Here is a 25,468-nt window from a genome sequence, read left to right on the forward strand (position 1 = left end):
GATAATGATAATGTTCAATGATTTACAGATAGTGCTCTGCAGTTTTGACATGAATCGCAAGAGGCTACAGCCTCGTCTATACTACTGCCTGTTTGTGTGTGTACGCGCGTGCCGCAGTGTGCGCGTGTATGTGTGCGTGCGCGTGTGTATGTGCGCGCACGCCTGTGTATGTATGTGTGTGTGTGTGTGTTGTGTGTGTGTGTGCGTGTGTATGTGCGCGCACGCCTGTGTGTGTGTGCGTGTGTGTGTGTGTGTGCGTGTGCGTGCGCGTGCGTGTGTGTGTGCGTGTGTGTGTGTGTGTGTGTGTGTGTGTGTGTGTGTGTGTGTGTGTGTGTGTGTGTGTGTGTGTATGTGTGCCACGCATATATATGACCCTGAGCAGTACCCTGTCTTTCCTAACAGAGAACACAACAAGCATTTACTCGTCCGGTATCATTTATGTTTTTTTATTCCAATGATATCTATAGGTCTTTTTTAGTGAATCATTCTTCAGAAACATCGTTCTGTTGATTCAGTGTGTATCACTCGGTGAACTGACGTCATTTCGATCCTTATAGACACTAAAAGTATTGTTTGAACACATGGATTCATAATGTACATGACTATGTTTCAGTCTAAAAATGGAATCTAAGCAGGCAGTGACAGTGATGATACATTGTAAGTCACACTTAGTTTAGACAACCTTAGGATACAGTCTATTGTCAAACATAATTATCATAACTTGGAACAGTTTGAACCTGGGCTGGCATTGAAATATTACAAAACCTCTTCTACATCGATCTACCATCTCGTACTTGATCAGAATTCCATTTCTACATCAAATCATATTTGTCAAGTCTTTATGTCTCGTGTTGACATTCAATCATCCGTCCAGTCGAGCGATTGCGGTATCCGCTAGCAATGCCCGCTTGCGTGTTTTGTTATAACTGCAGAAACGCAAACTGAGAATTCGGTAAAATTGCCCCAATGAAGACTTCATATATGTAGAACGTATGCACACTTGCGTCCTCGTAACAGGCTCTCTCCAACTCGTATCTATCATTCTCTCCCCTCTCGTCACATCACCATAATTCCATCCGCTATTGTGAAACCACATAACACAGGAAAACATATATTTGAAGTACATTCCTGTTACTCTACTCGGATGAAATACTAGTTTTACAATACCACCAAGTCTAACTAATATGTACTGGTTATTACCCAAAATGGAGAAACGACTGGTCTATCATATCAAAACAGTTTGTCTTGTCATATTTTCTGCGTATCTTGTGTCGTAACTGTTTTGGTACGGCGATGGGATGATAGTATACGAAGGCGTATCATGTTTCTCTAAATGTATAAACTTCTAAATTTTCTCCATTTTCAATTTGAAAACGTATTCGATTTGAATAGACTTCATTAGTCTGTGTAAGATCAAGTCCACATAGACGTGATCGAAAATCTCGCGTGTTCAGCTGGTCTCGCGAGAAGTAATGTGTTGCACCGTGGGGAAACCCCTAGGACCAACATCGATCCTGATCGATGGAGTTCTCTCGGGAACCGCTAATCGCTTGCTTTATCGGTGAGAAGGCCATATTAGGTCATCGTACGTCACTCAGCTTGGTCAAATATCCCAACTATTGCTGCAGCTACGCACGCCTACTGATCGTTATAGTAGTACCACGACCTGGCATCGGCAACCATAACTCTGAGTCTGTTGCTACGATGAAGAGAACAGTTCTCCCCTTTGGTGATGCAGTGTCTAAGCCTTGACGTGGTATTTAACCTATAATGGCAATTGAGGTCTGATTGTTTCTTAATTCCTAGACATTGATTTAGAAAACTCATTTCATCAAAACCAGTGTCCTCTAAATTAAGTTTAGTTCATCTTAAGTGATATCTTGTAACCCAACCTTATCTATGATAACAGTTGTTGATGGTAATGCTAATGCAATATGACGACACACATAGTGCATGAGTGACCTTACACATTTCACTTCATTTCTAAACGTTGATAGGAATAGAAATGGCTTGATATTTACATGGGGGTATATATCTTCTGATAGACATGAATTTTATTCAATGTTTGTTGTAGCTTGTTTGTACTTGTGACAACTTAACTGTTTCTTTCATCGCATTCACTCTGAATCAGTTCCATTCTAGGCAGGCGGACAGTCAAGTTCCTCATAACAAACCTCTGACTAGTGTATCTTGTTGCATAAAAAACGGGAAAGCCCTGGTCAGGACCTTAGATCTATCGCACAGGGTGAAGTGCTCGAAAGAACAGTCCAATATAAGTCTTGTTACTGTGTTGTTCGGCGCTTGTTGGGACTATAGTAGGACTCTGTTGACGAGACTGTCATCCTCAGCAGCACTCTTTTTCCTGTGCCAAACGGTGCCAGTACATAACGCTGCGTGGTACATCATCAGCAGGTGGTGCTCAAACCGTGGTGTCCGTAGTCTCTTTCTCCCCAAGTACCGACTGTTCCAAACTACGGTCCACCCTACCTTGTGGCCTCCATGGCACTGTTAAAACACACCAGGGGTTGCCGTCCATCGTAGCCTGGATGCCAGACTGTTGACAGGCCATACACAGGCCAACTCCTCGGGTCTAGGGCCAACATGCCCCCAAGGAAATTCTACAACAGAGTTAGACCCTGATATCATAGAGATCGGGGGTCTGGCATCAAGGCTACGTCCATCGCAACACTTTGGACAGTGCAGAACTCCCTCACTCGTCCTCTTCCCAGTCAAAAGGGAAGTCCAAGTCAGCGAGAATGCTTTTCATCGTGGTGGCAACAAGACTGTTTCCCATGAAGTAACTGACCAGGGTGAGGGCTCCGATTGCACTAGTGGACACGATGACGCTGCACAAGACGAGGTCCTTGAAGAACTGACCTACATTCTTGGACTTTGTTTGTGAGCCGCTGGCGCCCGTACCGTTGGGGAACGTGAAGGTTTTGTCGCCACGTGGGCTCTTTGGGGTACCCGCTGAAAAGTAGGAAGAAACGACATGGTCAAGTCAAATCAAACAATCACTTAATATTTGAAAGGCACAAGGAATCTGGAAATACAAAACGTTAGGTCCTATATGTCAACTGTTAGTTGTACAGTAAAACTTGTGAGAGCGTGTTTTCTATTAGTCATTCAAATTTCATGTCGGTCATAACTTTAGAATATATATCTTTGGCTTTAAACTTAAGAACATTTCCAAAAGATCTTGTGTCGTTTTTAAGTTCAAAATCACCAGTGTTGAATTTGAATTATGTAAATTATACTGAGAAATTAAAAATGTACTATGTTGCACGTTTATTGGTTTACGATTTTTTAGCTTAAGGGGTGGAGATTCACGTACTCATTATTCAGCGACACCAGAGTTTGACCTACGCAGCATTCCCCGGGATCCGCTAGGTCCTTGGGGTCCTACGGCGACAAAATACTATCCTTTCTACGTGAATGTCATTTCAGGTCGTTGTCTTGCGCCTGACAGTTCAAGTTTAGGTTTTTTATCAGGGATCACTAATCTTGGTGTGCGTAACAGCAGGAGCGAAAGCTTACGTCTGATCTTTTTGATGTGAGGCACTGAGGACGCTGTATAATCCTGACCATCTACTGACCAATCCGTATGACGTAGGACTCGCCATATAAGGTGGTGTGACGCATGTATGGGTCAGATGTTGGGTCGGGTGGGTGACACGGTTCCCTATAACAGAGCACTTGGGACGCAAGTAGGCTGGAGCTTGTTTTGGTCACAGTGGAGACTCCCAGTAAAGATAGGTCAGCTAAGGAGCCATGTCAGCGATGGCCATATATCGTGATGATTAGGTGATCAGAGCTGGAGTTTTACGATTCTGAACATAATGACGTCCCGGACGACTCGTTTATGTTGGGGTCGCTTCTCATGCCTCTTTTAGTTACTAAGACAGCAAATTTAGTGACAGGTGCAACGTACAATGCGCGACACTGATATCTAGGTCAGGCGAAGAAGACACAACAGTGATAACATATCTGATCACACAAGCCATTCTAAATCTAGATGTGATTCCCTAACGTAAAGATTTAGATAAGGTTTTCAGAACAGAGCAGAGCAGAGTAGAGTAGAGCAGAGTAGAGTAGAGTAGAGCAGAGTAGAGTAGAGTAGAGTAGAGTAGAGAAGAGTAGAGAAGAGTAGAGAAGAGTAGAGTAGAGTAGAGTAGAGTAGAGTAGAGTAGAGTAGAGTAGAGTAGAGTAGAGTAGAGTAGAGTAGAGTAGAGTAGAGTAGAGTAGAGTAAAATAGGGTAATTATCGTATGAACTTGAATTCTAGCTTGGGCTGCTCTTTGCATTCATCTTACAGATATCTCTAGACTCTGTGGACTATCCAACACCATGCACTGTGTTTTTTTTCCATCATCCATCCATATGTCCAATACCGTTCGATGGTGCAGTATATCAGAACACAAATCTGCCCGCAAAACTAAGTGATGATATAGCCAGAGTAGAGCCATGGCGCCATGCCAGTGATCTTTCCACCACAGATATGTTACGATCAGCAACTAGGTTCCCGCCAGCGATAATCTTCGGAATGCAGAGTTCACATTTCTACGGTACCGTTTGAAAAGCTAGAATAGACAGTCTCATTTATATCGTAACTGATCGATAGATTGAAGTTAAGATAAGAAAATGGGCTTTTGCAAACGACTGTTTACATCGTAATCATCAACAAAGGATTTAGAGCCATGCAGATCTTCCTATGAGAAACGCTGTGTCATCTACTATGCTAATGGCACATTTTGTTATGACCATGGAGGTTATTTTAACCTCGTTGTCATACGATCAAATTCGTCTTGCTTATAGATACGCGTACTAAAAATGCTAGCCTGGATGCCTGACACCCTGATCTCTATGATATCTATCCTATGAGGTCTAACTGAGGGGGGCCTGGTTTAGAATTTCTTTGGGGGCATGTTGGTCATAGAGCCGCGAGGAGTTGGCCCCTATAGGTCTTGGAAACAGTCTGACATCCAGGCTATAAAATGCTGGCAACAGCTTGTTTGCATCGATGACAAGACAACTTAAGCCTTAAATTCAAGGAGTGAAAATGACCAACATGGCGGACATATATACTATGGTGAAACTCTGTGGTGACTTGTTCGGCATGATGCCAACAAAACCCGTGGGTCGTCCAACCTTAACAGCTAGCTATACACTCTGTGCGTGTGGCCGAAACTGGGCCACTCTGGTCACGGACAGACAGAGAGGGAAAGTAGCCTGGATGCCAGACTGTTTCCAGGGCCTTCACAGGCAAGCTCTTCAGCTCTAGAGCCAACATGCCCCCAATTAAATTTTACCACAGCCCCCCCCCCTCCCCTTAAGTCAGACCCTGAGCCACATAGATAGCCTGGAACCTTCCTGTAGTTCGTACTAGATTAGTATGAGTAGCCAGTTGATATTATCCACTATTGACAACATTGTGTAGCCTAGAACCTTCCCTGCAGTTTGTAGTAAATTAGTACAAGTAGCCAGTAGTATCTTGCCTTGCATTGTACCTGTTACAATTGTTATGCAATAAACTTTGTGCTTTAGTAGAGATCGGCTGCTAACTTTGGTAGCGGGGCAGGTTAGCTTTCCCGGCCGAAGGGCTATCGTCTAGAGTGGGGGTCTGGTATCCAGGCTAAAGAGAGAGTTGTGAATCAGCCAAAACTAAAACGGCTTTACTGCAGACGGGGTGTGAAACCGGAGCAGGGTAATTTTCCATGTGTTGTGCGATGGTGGGACATGCTCAGATCAGAGATCCATCAAAGCTGGCTGGAAATGTGAGCTATTCGCTGACATCTCCAGTACATTGACCCCTCGGTTTGGCCTATTTGGACGGATATGCAAACACAGTACGTCTGCTTATTCTGTTGTATTTCTCACTACTGCTGTACACGGACTCACTACATGGTTATGGGACCATGGGCTTAGAGTTGCCAAATTGCTTATGATATCAAATCTATATATAAGTGTATGTCTATATGTCTTGTCCTGTTTGCTGCTAACATTATATTTTTGTTTGCAGAACTTCCGATCCAATCGTCCCAGGTAGAAATTAATTTAATATAGCTCATGTTTGATGATGCTTCTCGCAACATGTGATTTCATCCATTATTAATCATGGCTCAGGTTTGATAATGCTTTTAGCTTCATAAAGTTTATCAATGTTAAGATAAGGGACTTTTCATCGAAGAGCAACTGCAACCAATGCAAAGTGCACTTTTCAATGACCTACTTTGCTTGAAAATATGTTCAGACAAAACTGTTAATTTCTGATGATCCAGATGCGTTTCTGAAACTTCATTAAGCTCTAATGACAATGTCGGTAGAATTGTTTTTTCAAATCGCTATAGTTTTCTTACTTTGCAACAACTTTGCTGTGCACTATCCTGTCTACACATTGCATGTCACGGCGCACCTAGCAGACCGGAAATTGTTTTTGTGATGGTGAATTCTTTTTGCCGTTAGGTTTACTTAAGTTGATTTATTCATCTACTAATTGGTCGAAGCGTGTCTTTGAAATACGAGTTTATGTATCTCTTCATTTATCATTAGAGACAAAGATAGAGCTGCTTGTAACGAGATCTGTGACACGACAGTTCCTGAAATGTCTCCGGACTCGGGTTTAGATTGAGATGGTGTTTCTCTCAGGGGGGACCAGCTTGTGCAGCTTGTTTTTACACAATTCACAAACACCAGGAATACGAAATAACGATGCAAATATGCTTAAAAGTTGTTGTATGTCATTCATGTGAAGGTTTTGGTCTAGAGAATATTTTGAATTTTGGAGCCCAAATCTTACATAGTGTACCTTTAAATAGTTCACATAAGTCAGTCTGTAAGGAGTCGTGTGTGCTTTCAGTATCAGGGTTGACTTAACATTCTTATGTCGCGACGCTACGTTTGAGAGTCGTGTTCTTGTTTGCCAGAGCCGCCTATCTCTCGGAGATAATAGATGCCTCCACCAGTGTCCTCATCTGACCATCTACCAGGAATGTCTTCAACTGACTACATATTTAGAACGTTGCCGAGTAACGATCAAGGTATTTGGGGGATGTTCCTTTTAAAACATTTCACAATATATCTCCATAGCTGCATTGGGCCTGTTGCCCAGTGTTAGAAAAAAGTATGTTTCACAGAATAACTAAAGATAGACTATGAACTGACAAAGCGAAACTGAACAAGAACCTTCTGATGTACATGCAGATCTACGGTTATGGAAGATTGTAACATCCGCTACGAAAATCGGGATTTATCAATGGTGGTAAATGCCAGGTAAGTCTTGCAATGGCACATGGTTACTTTATACAGCAATTACCAGACTTACCCGGCATTTACCACTTTAGCTAAATCCCGATTTTCGTTCAGTGGTACTACTCTCCAAGCAGAGTTTTGGCTCTGTCTGGATTTTGACGTGTTTTGTCGGACTTTCCCGTTTTCTTTATAGCGCCAAGCACGTCAAAACACGTCAAAATCCAGCCAGGTCCGAGCTTCTGCTTGGAGAGTACAGTGATACGACAGCACTTACATTCTTTCCCCATCATCACCTCGAGCTGAGTGGGCGCGTCCATGCCATAGATAGTCTTTTTCCGCCATGCCTCTATGATGGTTTGATACTCGACGTCAAACCTCTCCGTTTTCTCGACACCGATAGAATTTCCTTCATCTCGGTTCTTCAGTTTTTTCTGCCATTTCTCGTCGCTACAGAAGTCCTTGGGGAGGACTATACACTCGACGGCAGCACACCGGCCCAACCTCTCCACCTCCCGCAGGATCCACAGCCGCCTGTTCCCGAAATACGCCCACCAAGAACCGTCTTTGTAGATAACCTACAACACAGAAAACAGCATCAGTTGCATGTTTTTGTGAGTCTACAACACAGAAAACAGCATCAGTTGTGTGGTTCGTTGTGAGTGCTTGTCATCGATCTGGTCTGTTATCTGGTGACATGACTTTACGAAGCCACTTCGCAAAAATTATGAACAAGCTGTTGATAATGCCACGTTTCCCTCGGTCATACAGATTTCAATTGATGAAATACCCGAAACTGTAGATTGTTTCGTGATAATACCGAATAGGACAGAGGGGACAAGAACAAGACAAAACAAAACGACAAACAAATAGAGAATAGAGACAAACCCGACTAGATGGTTGGGCATAGGGCAAGATAAAGGGCAAGATAACATAGACATCGTCCCTCATTGACACAGGCTTAGTGCTGGATCTGATGTGATGATAGAGTTCTTTCTAAGATTTAAGGCCGATGGGTTATACCGTCAGATGATGTGTTAGATTTGCAACGTCTAGACGAGGAGGATCTTGATTGATTTAAAAAAAATAGGAAAACAACAATACCCACACAACACCCACACCCACACACACACCCACACATACACACACACACACACACACACACACACACACACACACACACACACACACACACACACACACACACACACACACACACTCTCTCTCTCTCTCTCTCTCTCTCACACACACACACACACACACACACACACACACACACACACACACACTGTATATGGTCTTACTGAAACAGAATATCAATGTGTCATCTACACAAAGTAAAGCAAAACAAACATGCTTCCAGGCACAAGTGTGCAGTATGGCTCGTTCTATATTTGAATCTGCAAATGCTATGATGCATAAAACAAATAAATAAGTACAACACACATTCCCATAAGGTTTACACATCAAATACATCGATCTACGAATCGTCTACCAATATGAGTGATTTTTTTGACATTGCTAATCAGGTGTTATAAAAATCACTAATGCACCATGTTGTTGATGGAGGACAGATGGCTGGAATATTAATCATACGCGAGGTTGCTAAAATAGCAATAACTGTATATACGATCATCATGAATGAATGAACAGAACGTGTGTAGTTACCTCAATCTTCGGTATGTCCGAAATTTTAACTTCGTTGAACAGAAGTTCCCTGAAGGTCTCCAGCATATCCGTGCCGTTGCTGAACTTGCAGGGGATCATATCGGCCGTAAAGTGGATGTCGGAGGGCCGGATCCACTGGTACCACGTTATTCCAGGCATCGCTGCGGTCTTACCAGTTAATTAGGGGCTCCGATTCTGAAGAATGCTTTCTCAGGGAAAGACTTGGAGGCCTCCGCTACCTTCACGAACACGCAGCCCTGTCGGTTGCCCTGGCAGATTTCTTAAACCCGGCAGCAACACGTTCTTCCAACAGCTATCTGTGACAAATCCGTCTTTCAATTGGTCGATTGATTGATACGGCAAAGCAAACGCAGAGTCCTATAGCTGCACACCACCGAAAACCCTCAGTCTTTCTGGCTTGGAGGCTTTAACAAGCTGACCGGTATTTGTGAAGACGAATCCGCCGCGGCTTACAACCGAACCTCAGGCATGCCTGGTGATTACTTCGTTGCTAAAAGTACCCCTGGTGGCACGGAATGGCTGGAAGAATTTGCTGCAACACTAAAACGCTCGTCCCAGCGAACAGAAGCCCTGCCGTCCCACAGGTCATTCGTGGCAATCTGTAGTAAACCGTTAAAGCCACAGGACGCAGCTGTCCGAGTTAGACCTTGGGAGTTCTGCTTTGGCTGGGTGTTCAGCTGGCAGTGCAGCAAGACGATGGTACCTTTTCCAGGGGAGACCAATTAGAGTGCGCCGTTGGCTTAGTGCGTCTGGACTCTTCCCCCTACCGCACACCGAGGATTACCGCCGTAAGCGATACCCTAGCTTTCCGTATAAACCTTGATCATTTGACTCCTTCAGTAACCAAGGGCAACTGGCGGGCAAGGATCAAGCGCATCCTTTCTCGACGCACCCATGACTCTGTCCAATCAGAAGCCGACACGTCCGCAACTATAAGAGTGGTGTCCTCGTGCCACACAAGCGAAGCGTCTTCTGTTTTTGAAGGCCTCTGACGTAGGTGTCCCAATATGGATGCCCGACTGTGGCCTACATTGCCGCCATGGGCACTTGCGAAATCCTTGAAGGTCATCAATCATATTTGTCGCGTTGTAACATCTCTGTGCTATATGGTTGACAATAACACACGGTACCAGGCTTAACGTCCGTCCCTCTATATTAAGATTCGGCAAATATAGAAGAGCGAAAGCAAAAGAAAACAGCAGGGTAAGGGTCGAAGCGAAATAGCCTTGCTTTGCATGCATCCCATCATCAGAATCTGGTTCTCCCAAACTAACTACATGTAACAGATTTGTATTTTCTCTGACAACCACAGACAATGGAGGTAGGAAGGTCTTGGATCTCCAGCTGTGTTGCTACAAAATAATGTAATAATAAGGATAAACTCTAGTCTCTCCTCGGTGACCGATCATGAGGAGAGGCTGACCAGTGTCAACGCTACAAGCCCTAGCGTTAAATAACGATTAGGGCTCGACCCAGGCATTAGCCTCAAGCATCAAACTTCTAGGATCCGCACCTAAAAGAACCCATCACACTTATCGAGAATACTTGGTATGACCCGGCGTGCTAGGTCGAGAAGCTATAGCAAAGCCGCAGTGCACTACTAGCTAATTGAAAAAAAGCATCATTTTTCGCTACAGTTGAGGATGATTGTTTCACTTTTTTTAAGGCTCAGCTCGTGAAGAAAAAAATACAACGTCCTTAGCTTATAAAGGACACCGAGCCCCTGTAGTTTGTTTTCTTAATTTGATGACTTATGAAATTGTCGCGAGTCTGTCGATCACTACTTACTGAGTAGACAAGGTACTGCGTCAGCATGCGAACCTGACATGAACTGTAAAAACATGACATTGCATCGGAACACGTTTCTCACAATTTGTCGTCACACATTGCACTACCATAGCCGGATGGTCCTGTGGACTCTCGTCTACTTGCTAGATCGTAAAGCGACAGAACATGTCAATCTCCAAGCAGACGTTGGGAAGGTTAAATCGTTGATATGTTTTCCTAATCGTTCGGGAGGCTGTTTGTCACAAAAACGGGCAGCAAAGAGAAAGATAACAATTTAGCATTCCAACATCTGCTTGGAGATTAAAAACTAGTCACAAAAGGACGCTTGAGATGGTTAACTGATCGACTAGTTTTGGGAAAGAAAATGAGGAATTTGGACAAAGGACAGCGATAAATGGAGCACTTTAGACTTCTAATCCCTACCAGCTAATGGCCGTTCCAATCTTATCCCTGGTCCTTAAGTTGGCAAACTGATGTCGCGTTTATATGTCACTTAGACACTCGTGGTATTTTCTATAACATTTTGGCGACGCCTCAGGGGCGAGCCAAATTTTCACTATATTGTGTGCAGATTGCAAGAATTCTAGGAATTGTACAGGAATGTGAAAGTCCATGGGACGATAACTCAAGAATGCCTGGATGTATTGTCTTCAAATTTTGTAGGTAGGTAGGTCTGTGGGAGATTTTGCAATGATTGGATTTTGGGCCCCCTAGCAACTTTCTATGGTACTGCAGGGGAAGTTTTACTTTTCAAATCTCGTCTTCTGAACATGCTGTAGTCATGATTTTTAAGTGATGGATAACTCTTTGTTAGGAAAATATGTCCTGTAGATTTGGACCCCCTAGCGGCCTTTTTGGACCTGCAGGGGCTGATTTTGACTCAAACTTTGAAAGAGAATAACGCAAGAAGGGGATGACGGATCATCATAATTTTTGGTGTGTAGATAGCTTAAGTGATGATTTACACAATCATATGACAATTATGCAAATCAATATCTGATTTGCATAATTAATGAGGACAGTTAATAAATTAGCTGAATTCTATTATAGGACTCTCAAACAAATGACATATGTAATTGAGAAAGAAACAGATATCGATAGATATCAATTATGCAATCTGATACTTAATTTGCATAATTAATGACAAAATACTATAAATCCATAGTGGTAAATGATGGGGATTTCATTTTTGCACCATTTGGAAGTTAAGTAAATGTGGCCACTATTAGACACAAATCTTGCATAGAGGGCCTCATTTACATAATTTATGAGGAAATGGTACGATATCTTTTTCTGTGAAAACAAGATTTTCATACATTGGCCAACTTGTGTTAATTGGTAGAGAAGGTGATCGACTGATATGATTTATGCGAGGTCCTTATTTGCATGTGGGCTAAAAACGAAAACGTTAACAGAGACCACCGTCGCCATGGCAACATCTTTTTATGTTGCCAATCTTGTTTCCATTCGCCTTTGTTGCTTGAAACATCTAAGTACGTGTGACAGTTAACTTGAATAACAAAACATGATAATTATACTTCACGATATACTTTCATATACCAAAGTCTTTGATAAACATTAATGTGGGCATATTTGTGCATACATATGTATGTTAAAAAGCTTTAACCTTCCCGTTCAGCAAGAAAGAGAACTGAAAAATGAAAACACAAGAAACTCTTACTACTTCTAAGTACGGCCGTTATCATCAACAGATTCTAAAAATGTAGCCACCACGCATCGTTATATATCATATATAATATATATAGTTATATATACTATGATTAACGTGAATATACGTCTTTTAAATCATAACGTTCATGATCTGTCAACTAAGGTATGGTTGACGTATGATGTTTTCTCGAGGAATACACCACGTGTATGAAATACCTCACCATTCACCCGTGGTGTTATCAAACACGACTTGTACATAAATCCTCCAAGGTAATAGATATTGTTATCTCGCTATGCACAGATGTACAAACGCAAAACGTATCAAATTACCCAAGTGTCCATCACGCCGCGGAAAAAGCTCAAAGAAACAGCCGATCCAGAACCAAAAACCGACACATTCCTGTCTTTTTAAAGTTTAGATTCAGATATAAACCTCAAACGACCGCTGCCACCAACTGTCTACATGTATCTTGTATATGAGCGACAGCTAGTTGATATTTAAAGTCACACATAGTTGCACTCTATCTGTGGACGCCCCCCCCCCTGCAGCTTGCTTGTCATTAATCAGAAAGACAAATGTTTTCACAAATGCACCGATCAATTTTATTATGACGTGAGAGAGCTTGAGGTCATAAAATTTAATCTATATACTAGCTCCATTTGCTGTTGCACATGATGCAAAACAAACAAGAACATTAGGCACAATTAATAACTCTACACCCAACAACAGTTTACACTTTTTACATCAACTTACTATTCCAAATCATTCAGTTTTGATAAGATATACAACCATTTCTCACAAAAACTCCAAGAAACTTATCATCTATGTAACTTGCACTAAAATAACATGTTTTGATGTCATCTATACAGAGTATTCTGTCCATAGAAACCATGTATTTCCACATAATAGGTTGACAAAACGTGACTGTACAACAATCCTCAGCCATAATTTTACATTCAATAATGAAACAGCGGTGGGCAAAATTAGTTTGTTTCTTTGAGTCTTTACTTATTCATAAACAAAACTCCAATTGACCTGCAGGCCACTTTTTATTGAGGTCACAAGAGAATAGGTAGTGGTCAGACAAAATACAACAGATGTGTTCATCATATGTTCAGTTCTAAGTATACTATGTGCATTATTTTCTTATAATGTGCAGCGACTTTGCCTTAAACTAAGGTGGTTACAAAAGGTCACAAGGCTTTCTCTGATAAAATAAAAGAATCCATTGACATGTATTTCCGTCATTCTATCAAAAACAACCAATATTTACAGATACATGTACCACATGTTTTATTGCACAATGTTTTTACAGGTAACACTTCAACTTCCTGAGATCCAAATTTTGTATTAAAAAAATAGTTGTGACAGCTGTTATCAGCATATGTCTTTATTGACTGATCACCAGTCAAATAATTAAGTCATCATAAACAACCCAGTGCAATGAAGCCAACCCTGGTGCCAGTAAGGGTCAATGTAAGCCCCTGTCACACACAGCTGACCATGGCCTCCTGACCCTCTCCAGACATTGGTTGGGAGTTAGTCATCAGCAAGGTCATCTGTGGTTGGAAGTTGGTCTGCAAGGTTGCTTTCTCATCTTGAAAAGGAGCAGACTTTACAAATTTCTAAAAATCAATGTTGGGAAATTCACATTCTATTCTTAGATGTGATAAGAGGAGCGAACTTGAGCTACAATAGGATGGATTCAGTGCCATCCTTGGTTCTGAATGTGTGACAGATGCTTAAGAGGTTGACAGTTACCAACAGATAGTATTGCAGCAAATGTTTCCTTGCTTGTCTTCATGTTTATCCCAATGATGTCTTGATGATCAGTCAAACATCTTGAGTACTGCAACTTGACGTAAGGTTCTCCCTTGCAGCATGGATCTATACGCCTTGTCTCCAGTTGGGGACAGCTCTGTAATTAGAAGAAATACGTTAAATTCATCTCAGTTCTCAGCACTTGAATTTTGGGGCAGTTTACGGCTGAAACAATGCTAGTAACACATTAGAAGGCAAAAGAACTGTTTGCAGCATGATGAGTTTGTGGTGAGAAGTCATCACAAAAAGATGTAAACCTAAAAGTAAAACACTGAAAAAGAATTGGAAAATTTACAGAACACAGTAGTATCTCCTAGCCTTGAGTCCAGTACTGTTAGCTTTGGTTCACTCCCAACATCGCTAGCCGCCAAGCCAAGTTAAGAGCAGACCAAAGCTAACAAGGCTGGACTCTAGGCTACATAACTCTCCATCAAGAGGAGGAAAAACAACCTTGGTTAGATGTTTTGGGATTATGTCCATGAACCAGTGGTGTGCCCATGGTCATGTCAATATTTGTTATTATTAAGAACTTACTGTTTTTGCAAGACTTAACAACTTCCACAAGTTCTAATGTTCTAAAGCTATCTAGAAATGGTATCTTTTTCACAAACTTGTCAGTTAGGCTGTCCATCACAATTAGCAGTTCAACCAATGACAGCATGTTATATAGCAGTCTGACCAATGAGAGAGTGAGCATGCGTGTCAAGACACAGGGATGTTTGCAGTTTGCAGGAATGTCCTCTGCAATATTCAAATAGCTGTAAACATACACCAGTGCAAACAAACATACAGACAGAAAACAATATCTCTGTTTTCATGGAGGTAACAACATTGGTAATGTAGGTAAACAAACAGTCAAGGGACCTTTAACACAAGTAACATTTAGGCTGAGTGAAAAAACTAAAAAGCATTGCACAATATGACATTGTTTTACATGATCAAAGCACTTTTTGCAGAGTACAGTCCCATTTTGAATGAGGTGCATCGAGCATGTTAAATTCAAACTCAAAGAGGAAGTGCTAGCAACCCCTCCCTGTAAAAACATACCCAGCTACAGAAACAGAGAGGAGACTTGCTGACCTATGGGGCACTAGGCACTACAAGGTGAACAACATAAGTCCTCACAGGCTGTGCTCAGAATATGTATTATAACCCTTTAAAGCCACTTTAATCTATGTCCTGAATGTGTCAATTGGCCCTCCACAGCGCCTACTGCCTTTGAAACCCTCCCCCAGCAGGAGCAGGTGCACCAACACCAGATTTATTACAACAGTCTTGACCTATGACCCTGCTGGTCAAACCAATAATCTCATGGCTGTTGTGATTGTTATTTATTCCTCTTCCTTATTATGGCTTAGTGCTTCAGTCTTAGTCATGCTTTGTCTAGCACTTCTTTTCTGTACTTCATGTTTGGCAGTGTAATATGAAAATAAAGTGTGTATAATTGGCTGTAAAAGAACTTAAGGAGTCAGGACATTCATTGTAAACCATTAACAAATTTTCAAGATACAGATGAAGTTTTCTTAGTAATTGCAATTTAGAAAGACATTTACTGTATTGTAGATATTGTTATCATTTTACAGCATACATATTTGGACTACTTAATGACACAAGCAGTAGAAACACGATGCAGTGATATCATACTGCAATAATATATAATGTATTCATAGCGCATCAAATTACAAACAAGGAAATTTTGACTATAAGACTTCTTTTGTTCAAGATCTTTATGTTGGACCAGGCCAGCAATGCGCTGTATGCACAATGCTGGCTTCTTGTTTTCCCAGACAGAAGAATATGTGGTAGCTATGGAAACAATGTGATGTTCTGCCAAGTGTCAGAACTCTGGCTCCATGTTTTTGGTAGATTGTAATAAGGTCAAGTGTCACCAGGGGGCATGGCTACCAGATATTTGCACATGTCTACTTTAGGAAGACACAGCTTACTTTCAAGTTCATCAATCATGAGCGCCTCAGTATTTTACCACCTTGTCTCTTTCTTGTGACCATTCTTAAGCACTTTGTTGGTCGATAATCATGAAAATGTAAGATGACATTTGAATTTGTGCCGAAGGAAACCTTTCAACAGAAAGATCCTTCCTTAGAATTTTTACCTACTATTTTGCCTGCCCTATTTCTGTCACCATTGCTCTTTTGAGGCTAGATGTTTTGGGCAGGATCTTAGGCGTACTTTGACAAGGTACCTCCTCCAATTTTGTCCTTTAGGATTGCCATGGTCATTAAGCCTTAAAAGACAGCAGCAAGTTAAGGATGCAGCAGCTGATATGTCCTAGGGGTCAATGACCGGTTGTCCCCTCTATGCCAGTTGGCCTTTTTGGCATTACTGTTACCTCCTAACTTGGACTAGTGGAGGAATGTGGCCCAGATCTAACCTCACTATGCTTCATATGAATAGCTGTGAACAGCTTCTTTGACAAACAAAAAAGCATGACCAAAAATTGATAATCAACAAGTCTCTGAATAAAGGATAACAATATTTTGTGTTGTACTGTTTTATCATACCTAGACAACTGGCACTGAGAGTGCTGTCTTACTAGTGTGATAAACAAACGCATGGTCATTGCAGCAATACTTGCATGTACCTGTAAAACTGCAGCTGATATAGATTCTCTATGATCTGACTCTCTCTCTGTCCCTCATACTCTGCCTCTAAATATACCCCCAGAAATGTGAATAACGTCTGCCCAAAACTAGTAAAAAGCTGCATATAAGCTTTAGGACTTATCGGGTAAAGGGGAACTGTTGGGACACCCTCTGGTATCATACATTGCTAATCTTAAGACATACTTCTGACCGTAAATTAAATCCATACAGCTGTGTCAGTCATTATCATGGAGAAATGCGTCTTCCTGTGCAGTGGCCTGTGAAGAATCCCCCAAAATAGAACTTATTGTGAGACAAATTGCTTTTAATGATGGTTTTCACCAAGAACAAGGTTTCCACGGACAATGTCAACTGAGTCTGTCAGTCAGTGGAAAGGCACTCCTAGTCATGTGATCATCATGTGACTGTTCATGTGCTTCTCACCTGTGTGTCATGTGACCATCATGTGACTGTTCATGTGCTTCTCACCTGTGTGTCATGTGCAACACTCTTCCTCCCCCACTGGGACCGATCTCCTTGTTTCTCTGTTTCCACAGTGCAGTTGGCTTGTACAGTCTGCTGCGGTCTCTCTCAACCTTCACTTCAACCTGAGACAATTATAGGTTCCTTCAATTTTCTCACTTTTATGGCAACCATGGTAATATCATCAGACAAGTCAGCTGTGACAACTGGACATGTCTTTATTTACAACATTGTCGTTAGGACTTACTCAAGTCTATTGTCCTGTTAAGCAAAATCTCCTTCAATGAAAAGAACAATAGCAAACAAAAAATATCAATCCTATTTGACTGAGCTCACCTGACCCTTCAGCTTTTCCAGCCTTTTGTTCTTCTCTTTCAAAGCTTCTTCTCTTGCTTTCTCTTTAGCTAGTTTTTCCTCTACCATTCTCTGATCCTGTGAGAATGGAAGACAAGGAAAGAGAAGGAAAAAAACATGAAGGGGATGGGTCAAAAGCTGTCTATATAAGAACAATACTTGGTCCCTGACATTTTAACCTTACTGGGCCTTGGAACAAAAAGTATGTGTAAAATGTATGTTGATGAAGGTTAGCCATCAATGTAATAAGATATGCCAAAAATAGTTACTCAAGCAACCGGATAAAATTTTGAAACAGATGTTTTAGACAGCATCTACTATCTTTCGTCAGTGACTAGGAAAGAACTGTCAAGACAATGTGTACAATGAAATAATATGATGGATTACCTGCGATGTTCACTTATTGTTGAGTCACTTTATGATTTGGAAATATATATTACTTTTTACAGCATCAATCCAAGTTGTTCTTGTTATAGGAAGGACATTAGGAAAACATATTCCAGAACAGACACTTAAATACTTAGCCTTAATCAATAAATATATGAAACATTTTCCACACATTTAGCAGGAGCCACTATAAGTCTTATAATTGGATGTACCGGTATACCTAATACAACACCATCCATTTTTGATATGTTTTTTATGAACGTCTTACCCTTTCCTGAAACCTAGACATCTCCTCAGCCCCTATCATCTGTTTCCTGGCTCTCTCCTGCCTGTGTTTCTCCTCCTGCTCCCTCCTCTGCTTCTCCTCCTCCTCCTGTCTCTGTTTCCTGTACTCCTCTACCTGGGCTCTCATAGTAGCCTAGTACACGGACACATATCTGTTCAAGAGGAACTGAGGATTCCTTTAACCTTTAGCCTGCTAAGGTCACTGCTTGGCACCAAATTTGTATTGTTTGTGGGGATAGGCAGTAGGGAGAAGGTTAAGTTTTTCCCTAAAACTATCATAGGTTTGAACTTGTTGCCACCAAGTACAGTAAGGGCATCCTCGTTAGAGTAAGATACTGTAGCTTTAATCAATGCTTGCATTTAGATATGCAAAGGTTAGGAGTGTCAGGTTGTTTGGTGTAATATAACCAGCTGCTGCTGTGCTGCATTCCTGCAAAGCTTGATGCATTTTTACACAAACAGTTAGAAGAAGGTTGGGAATTGCCGAGAAAAACTGATTTGATTCTGATGCAACAAATAGACCTTTCTGGTATGACAGAAATTCCTAAAGAAACAAAAAAGCCCCACCTGTCTCTCTCTTTCTTTCTCTTGCTGTTTGACTTTGGAAATGTCCTCCTTTAGTTTTCTTTCCTCCTCTTGGGCTCTTTGTAGCTCTCTTTGTACCTGTAGACATGTGTTCATAGTTCATATCATTTTACTGTGTCAGCAACAGTCTTCAAGCAATCGCTTCAGAAACAATTTTAGATGAGTAAGCCATGGCCAGGAACTCTAGAGATACTGGGACATAGAAAAACAAAAGGATAACAATGGCAAATAATAGCCAATAAAAAGAAGGGGGGTGGTATTGATGCAAACAAACATTTCACAGTCTATCAATGGGCTCGAAATACTGGGAGGAGCAGAAAGATTTGTAATTACATCCAAGTTTTGCGGACATTCTACTTCATCTTATGTTATGCACTCAAAATTTATTTCTGTGCACCGTAATTTTCAGGTTAGGTGCACTATTTCAGGTGCACTATTTCTAGAAATGAATTTCATACCCACATTGTGCATTTTGTCCTTACCTTCCAGGCATTGAGTCGTTTCCTCTTCTCCTCTCTCTCCTGCTCCATCTGTTTGCTCCTGGCTGTCAGCATCTCCTCATCCTCACTGCTGCTGTCCTCATCAGCCTGTTTCAGGAGCTCCTCTTTTTCTGACTACAAGTCAGAGAAAAATTTCAACAAAGACATTAGCTATCATAACTATTGACAAAAAATAACATCTTTTAAAACCTATATCCTATAGGTTATACAAATCAAACTTTTACCATAAATGGCTGCAAAAATGCATTCAATATTCTTTACTTTTTTCAATTTTTTTCAATCTATGTTCTTCAAGTAGAGTGCTACAAGGACAAAGACGCAAGTGGACCATAATGGATGACCCTAGCGCTGTCCTTCATCATAGAACTCTACATAAATACATACTTGCACGGCGTTAAACAGGCAGACAAAAAGCTACAGACCATGCATTTTTCTTCTTATATGATCAGTCTGATATTTCTTTCCATGGGTTTAACATTTGGGTCTGCCAGCCCAGTGTTTAAATGAATGATGTTTTAAAAATTGGACCATAATTGGTAGCACTTTGTTAGGTGTAAGAAATTTATATGCACCAAGAGATTGTTCATCACAAGTGAAAGAAAACAGAAGAAGATAAAAACCTCTTTCTTTTTTCTCCAGTTGGCTATGGCTTCCTTCTTTCTTTCCTTTAGAGTTGTATACTCCTGGTACCAACTCTCATGCTGTCTTACGTCTCCTATAGTCCTCCCGGGGCAGGCACGCACAGCTTCGTCAAGGAATGCTGCCTTACCCTAAAACATACAGGCAACATATTGGACAAACACACACAAGTAAAATGTCATATTCGTATGTGTGCACCATACTGTAAATCTTGAAATGTTGGCAGTGATTTTATTTTCGCGGTGACCTCTTAATCCAAAATTATGACACTGTGAATATATGTTTTGTATTACGTTTGTGCAACAAAATTGTTTCAACTGCCAACTTTAAACATTGTGAAAACCTCCTTTCCCCTTCTAATGTGAGATTAAGTCGCAAAATAAATGAATTTACAGCAATCTTGAAACACTAAGACAGTTACCCTGAACTTGCTCCTAGTTTTGAGGAATGCCTGGTGATCATAGTCGTCCCATCCACCTTGATGTCCACCGGTTTGAGCCAAGAATCTCTGGAACAAAAACAACATACATTTGCACAAGAACAAAATAACTTTGTCTTCTCAACCAACTTTTGTGCAGATTGAAAAGCGTTATCATTATTTTCTCTGTCGTATTTCTATGTACCAGTACTAGGAGAATGTTTCACATTGATGAGAATGGAACAGTTCCTTCCTGGCGTACAGGTTTGGAGTGACGTATAACTGGACAAACATACATGTACATACTGCACTCAAAGCCTTTCCTACTCAATATTGTTGAGGGCTTGTATTCATGTCTTGTATCCTTTTTCTTCAGCATTTGCTAGGACTTACTAGTATAAGCATATAATCCAGTGTAAAATCTACCCAAAACGGCAAAACGAAGGAGGTTGAATCAGATTGATTTTAACCTCCTTGGTAAAACTCACCTCAAATGCAGCAACTTCTGGTGGAAGATCCTTCATGACATTGTTCTTTACCGACAGATTTTTGGCTTTAGCACCTTTGGTTTCCATGGCAACTCCAGCAGGACCCTGTGCCCAGGCATCGATCTTCTTCTCTAGGGCAGTGACCTCTTGGGTCAATGTCCTCTCATCTCTCAGTAACTCCTCATAGCTGGAATGATAAAGGAACAATGTATAACTTCACACATAAAAAAGGTAAATGTCTCATATCAAGATACGTACATGTATATCACTGTCTAAAGTGACTTCAGTAAGAATTTTATTAGCCAAGATATTGTAAGTAGTTTAGAAGACTATAATCTGCCTACATGCTGCAAGTGCTGATTCTTTTTTTCTTCACAAATAGCTGCTGTCAAAAGTGCTGTATATGTTTATAGAATCAACATGGTTAAAATCATCATACTTACTCTAATCTCCGCTGGTCCTTAAAAGCACTGATGGTGGTTTCTATTTCTTCCATGGTGACCTTTAACTTTTCCAAAACTGCAAAAAAAAATAGGTGAAATGTTTTTACACAAAACATTATTTCCTTTGTGCATACTATAATCCTAGAGTGTTGATGATTTTAATTTTTTTTTCTAGAATGGGCCCCCTTGATAAACAACTCAACAGAATTGAATGGGGCCACCCATCATAGAACTGCTAAAGCTAATAGTGATACAAAGTTATGACAAAGAAAAAAATTGAAGCACTAGTAGACTTACATTCAGGGGTGGGCTTGACATCCTTCAGCTGTATGTGAAACTTTTTCACCATTCCTCTCATTTTGTCCAGCTGTTGCCTGAGCCTTACCTCTGAATAAAAGAACAATCTTTCAGGTTTGTACATTTTACTATTCTATAAACTAGATACACCTTTAACACTAAATGTCACACTGTACATTAAAAAAACAATGACAAAGTAATCTAATTCAAATTCAATGACCAAAGTTACAAATCCTTACGAATTCAACACAAAAATCGATAATTACACACTGAGCTTTGAAAGTTTGATATGTTGTAATATGTTAGGTTTCTTTCCTATATTATAATGCATGTTGTTGTTGTCAATTTTGTTACTTTCTGTCTTCCTGTCTGTATTTCCCTTCATCTCCAGATCCTCCAGCTCACAAAACTGCTGTCTGAAGTCTGAGTGCTTACTGTACAGATGGGTGGTCTTCTCTCGCTCCAGGTTCTTGATTCTGAATGACAGCACATGCATATCTATTTAGAATCAGCACTAGCAATAGTGAGGACACTAACAATAGTACTAGTTTACATGAAATATGTCACCATTGAAAAATGTAAGCTTTAGTCACAGTCACTCACATGTAATATTACCAATCTACATGTAACTCTTGACAGTATTACAACCTTCCAACCTAAATAATTTGGAAGAGGAAAAGGAAAGGTACCATTCATTGCTGTTGCACATGGGTGAAATACCCATATATTTACCAAATCAGCAGATTCTCTACCATTAAAGTGCCAACTTATTATCTTCGCCGAGCACTTGTACTCGGGAAGATTATGTTTTCGGTTGAAAAATCTGTTAGGTGGGTCTGTATGTATGTCAGGCGCATAACTCAAGAAAGCTTCGATGAATCTTTATGATTTTTGGTAGGTGTGTAGTGGTTGTGCAAAGGAAGGTCAAGTTTGAAAATGGTTCACCTTGCGTTTTTTAACAGTACTGCAGCGGACTGATTTTTTGTGTGTTTGTATGTAGGCAAAAAAAGTGACGGAAACGTTGATGGATCTTCATGATTTTTTGCAGGTGTGTAGATGTTGTAAAAACGGAGGTCAAGTTCAAAAATGGTTCTCCTGGCATTTTCCGTCGGTACTGCAGCGGGCTTTGTTTCGATGTGTATTTCTTGTGGACAAGATAACTCGAAAAGCTGTCGATGGTTCTGCATGATATTTAGTGGATGGGTAGGGTTTACAAAAAGGAAGGTCAAGTTCGATAATGGGCATTCTAGCGGGTACCTAAGGTACTGCAGCCGTGCTTCAAAAGTTGTTTTCTACAAGTGCTATGGTCATGATTTTTGTGTGGTAGATAGTTCATGTTATAGGAAGTAAGTTGTAAAAGTTTGGGCCCCCTAGCGTCTTGTTTGGAACTGCAGTGGGTATTTTTGTTTTGACCTTCGGACAGGAATAACTTGAGAAGGGGTCGACAGATCGTTGTGACGTTTGGCATTCAGATAGCTCAGATGGTGCTTTACATAATAAACGACTAATTATGCGAATCAGGATATAATTGGCATAATTAGTAAGGAAAGTTTGATGCATTTCATATTGGGACTCTTAAACATGTGACGGTTTCCCCGAAAACAGGTCTTACAAACAGATGGCCTGGGAAAGTAGGTCAAATAAACAAATAGAGCACAGCACTGCTCTCCAAGCAGAGGTGTGGGTCCGGCTGTTTTTTCACATGTTTAGTTTAGGCATGTTTGTCCAAAGCACGTTGGCGACATAACGAAAAGGGGACGAAATAGAAAGCCCGACAAAACACCTAAAAACACGTCAAAAACACGGCTCTGCTTGGAAAGTACATTGCTCCAAAACTGCACCACTGCTAGGTACGGTAAAGTCACATTTACTATGTCTTTCAAAATGTGTATGACATGGAATAAAGATTTATTCTATTCTTAATCTTATTCATATATATTGACTGCACCATTTCATCGTCACATTCAACTTACGACACTGCAATTTCAAACCTTTGAGGGCCCATAATTTCAATATACTGTACTCATTTTTTTTTCATGACCAGTTTTAACATATATCAGCAGACAAGACACTTACATTGTACACTAGTCCTGTACCAGCAAATGATTCTTAACCCTATCCCCCCCCCCTCAAAACTTACAAACAGCACATGGTGTATGATCAAATTTTCAGGGGGTGATATTAAAGCATGTAAATATGAATTACTATCCATAATAAGCCTTGATTATTTGGCGAAGATAATGTGTTCGAGGAACTCTAGTTATGAATGGTCTTACTTCAGCTCCAGTTGGTCGATCTCTCTCAGCACCTCCGTTTTCCTGGCTTTCTCAGTCCTGCTTTTCCAGACCCAGACATCCTTGTCTCTACCAGTTCTGTCTGTACCGTTCAGAACCTGTGTTGGATTGATGGCAAGACTTTTGTTATAGATGACAATGTTTCTATTGATCTATTCATTTGTTAGCTCTTCCCTTTACAATGTATATGCAGACTTACTACTTTTGTCTTCTGTATCTGTGGTGCTAGAAACCATGCATAACAAAATTCTACGTATTGTATTGTAATCGCTAATGCAAAGAAACTATAATGTTTTTACCGAACAAATTGTGACACTAACTGTTGATCATAGCAAGGACATTGTCCTTGATCATAGTATTCCTCCATCAACAGTTACTTGATCATGATAGATTACAGCGTTTTCTGAGATGAATTTGTAATACTTTTAACTAGAGGAATTCATTCCGGAAAACCCTATTGCTGTAGCGAAGAGAGAAACTCCTACGTTGGTGCTACCTGCCCAAATTGATCTAAAGATGATTTTCAAGTTGGGGAGGGGTAAACAAAAATATCCCAGTCGCACCATGACAACGAGAGAAGCTTTACTTGTTGCCAGTTGTTGGCGGCAGTGTGGTCCACACAGCTCGATGAAAGTACTTCGGCCTAATCAATAAAACCTTCGGCCAGATTTTCCCGTAAAAAAAGGATCATTCATAATCTAAGATCTCTCAGAAAAGCACCGTTTTCGAGACCAACTCACCTTTCCAACACCTGCCGTCGCCATCTTGAAAAATGTTACCCATGATGCCTTATTTTTTTAGATACACCATTAAGAAAACGGGGGTCACAGTAATTCGACGAATATGATTATGTCCCTATACATGAATATATATATAACAAACATTCTTTACAATGATCTATTAGAAATATTCAATTAATTTTTATGTCGAATGATAGATATCAAATATGTTGTATAATCTTGCTAGTTGAAAAAAAGAAATTTAAAAAAAGTGTCACCTAATATGTAAATGTGACATTCTTCAGAAGTGGCGCGGAGGTTTGGGCGAGTTGAGGTGAAGTTTTACCTTGTCTATTGCCTTAATTGTCAAGATAAGGGGAAAAAGTAACTGAAAATGGATACACTGGTGATAGTAACACACATGGAGATTAATTATGCTGTACTGGAGGTTGCTTTAACGTTAATTAACGTAATTTTGCCTAACGTTTAATATACTTACAGTTGGTGCAAAAGAAATGCATTCCAGAAGCTCAAGAATTTGTGTGAATCAGTATAACATCCATCAGTTACATCCATCAATTCAATAGTTTATTTTACTCAGCTGTCCATAAGTCTTATTGTAGCTCTATATACACGGATACTCTGAGTAGGGTTATATGACATTATATGGGCTAGAATTGACCGTTGTTTATAATATCCACAACATAATTTATCAAACGCTGTAAAGTAACAAGTTATATTCTAATTGATAGGCTTCCG

The 25,468-nt window shown here is 40.6% G+C and overlaps 2 protein-coding genes across 2 annotated transcripts; both read right to left on the reverse strand.

Moving 5' to 3' along the window:
• Window positions 1-425: 425 nt before the first annotated feature.
• Window positions 426-9,840, reverse strand: LOC136428246 (uncharacterized). Its single transcript, XM_066417608.1, has 3 exons — window positions 8,913-9,840; window positions 7,522-7,822; window positions 426-2,970 (listed from the first exon to the last, which is right to left on the reverse strand). Exons 1-3 carry the CDS (start codon window positions 9,069-9,071, stop codon window positions 2,711-2,713), a joined length of 720 nt encoding a protein of 239 aa, XP_066273705.1. The 5' UTR covers window positions 9,072-9,840; the 3' UTR covers window positions 426-2,710.
• A 4,322-nt stretch (window positions 9,841-14,162) lies between these two features.
• On the reverse strand, window positions 14,163-24,826 carry LOC136428247 (coiled-coil domain-containing protein 112-like). The gene is made up of 14 exons (XM_066417609.1): window positions 24,731-24,826; window positions 23,973-24,088; window positions 22,051-22,172; window positions 21,697-21,786; window positions 21,400-21,475; window positions 20,957-21,143; window positions 20,472-20,558; window positions 20,032-20,181; window positions 19,394-19,525; window positions 18,894-18,989; window positions 18,310-18,459; window positions 17,637-17,732; window positions 17,307-17,425; window positions 14,163-14,311 (listed from the first exon to the last, which is right to left on the reverse strand). The coding sequence occupies exons 1-14, from the start codon at window positions 24,752-24,754 to the stop codon at window positions 14,281-14,283; spliced, it is 1,476 nt and encodes a 491-aa protein (XP_066273706.1). The 5' UTR covers window positions 24,755-24,826; the 3' UTR covers window positions 14,163-14,280.
• Window positions 24,827-25,468: the final 642 nt, after the last annotated feature.

The sequence above is a fragment of the Branchiostoma lanceolatum genome, chromosome 2 (assembly GCF_035083965.1).
Source record: "Branchiostoma lanceolatum isolate klBraLanc5 chromosome 2, klBraLanc5.hap2, whole genome shotgun sequence".
Taxonomy (NCBI): domain Eukaryota; kingdom Metazoa; phylum Chordata; class Leptocardii; order Amphioxiformes; family Branchiostomatidae; genus Branchiostoma; species Branchiostoma lanceolatum.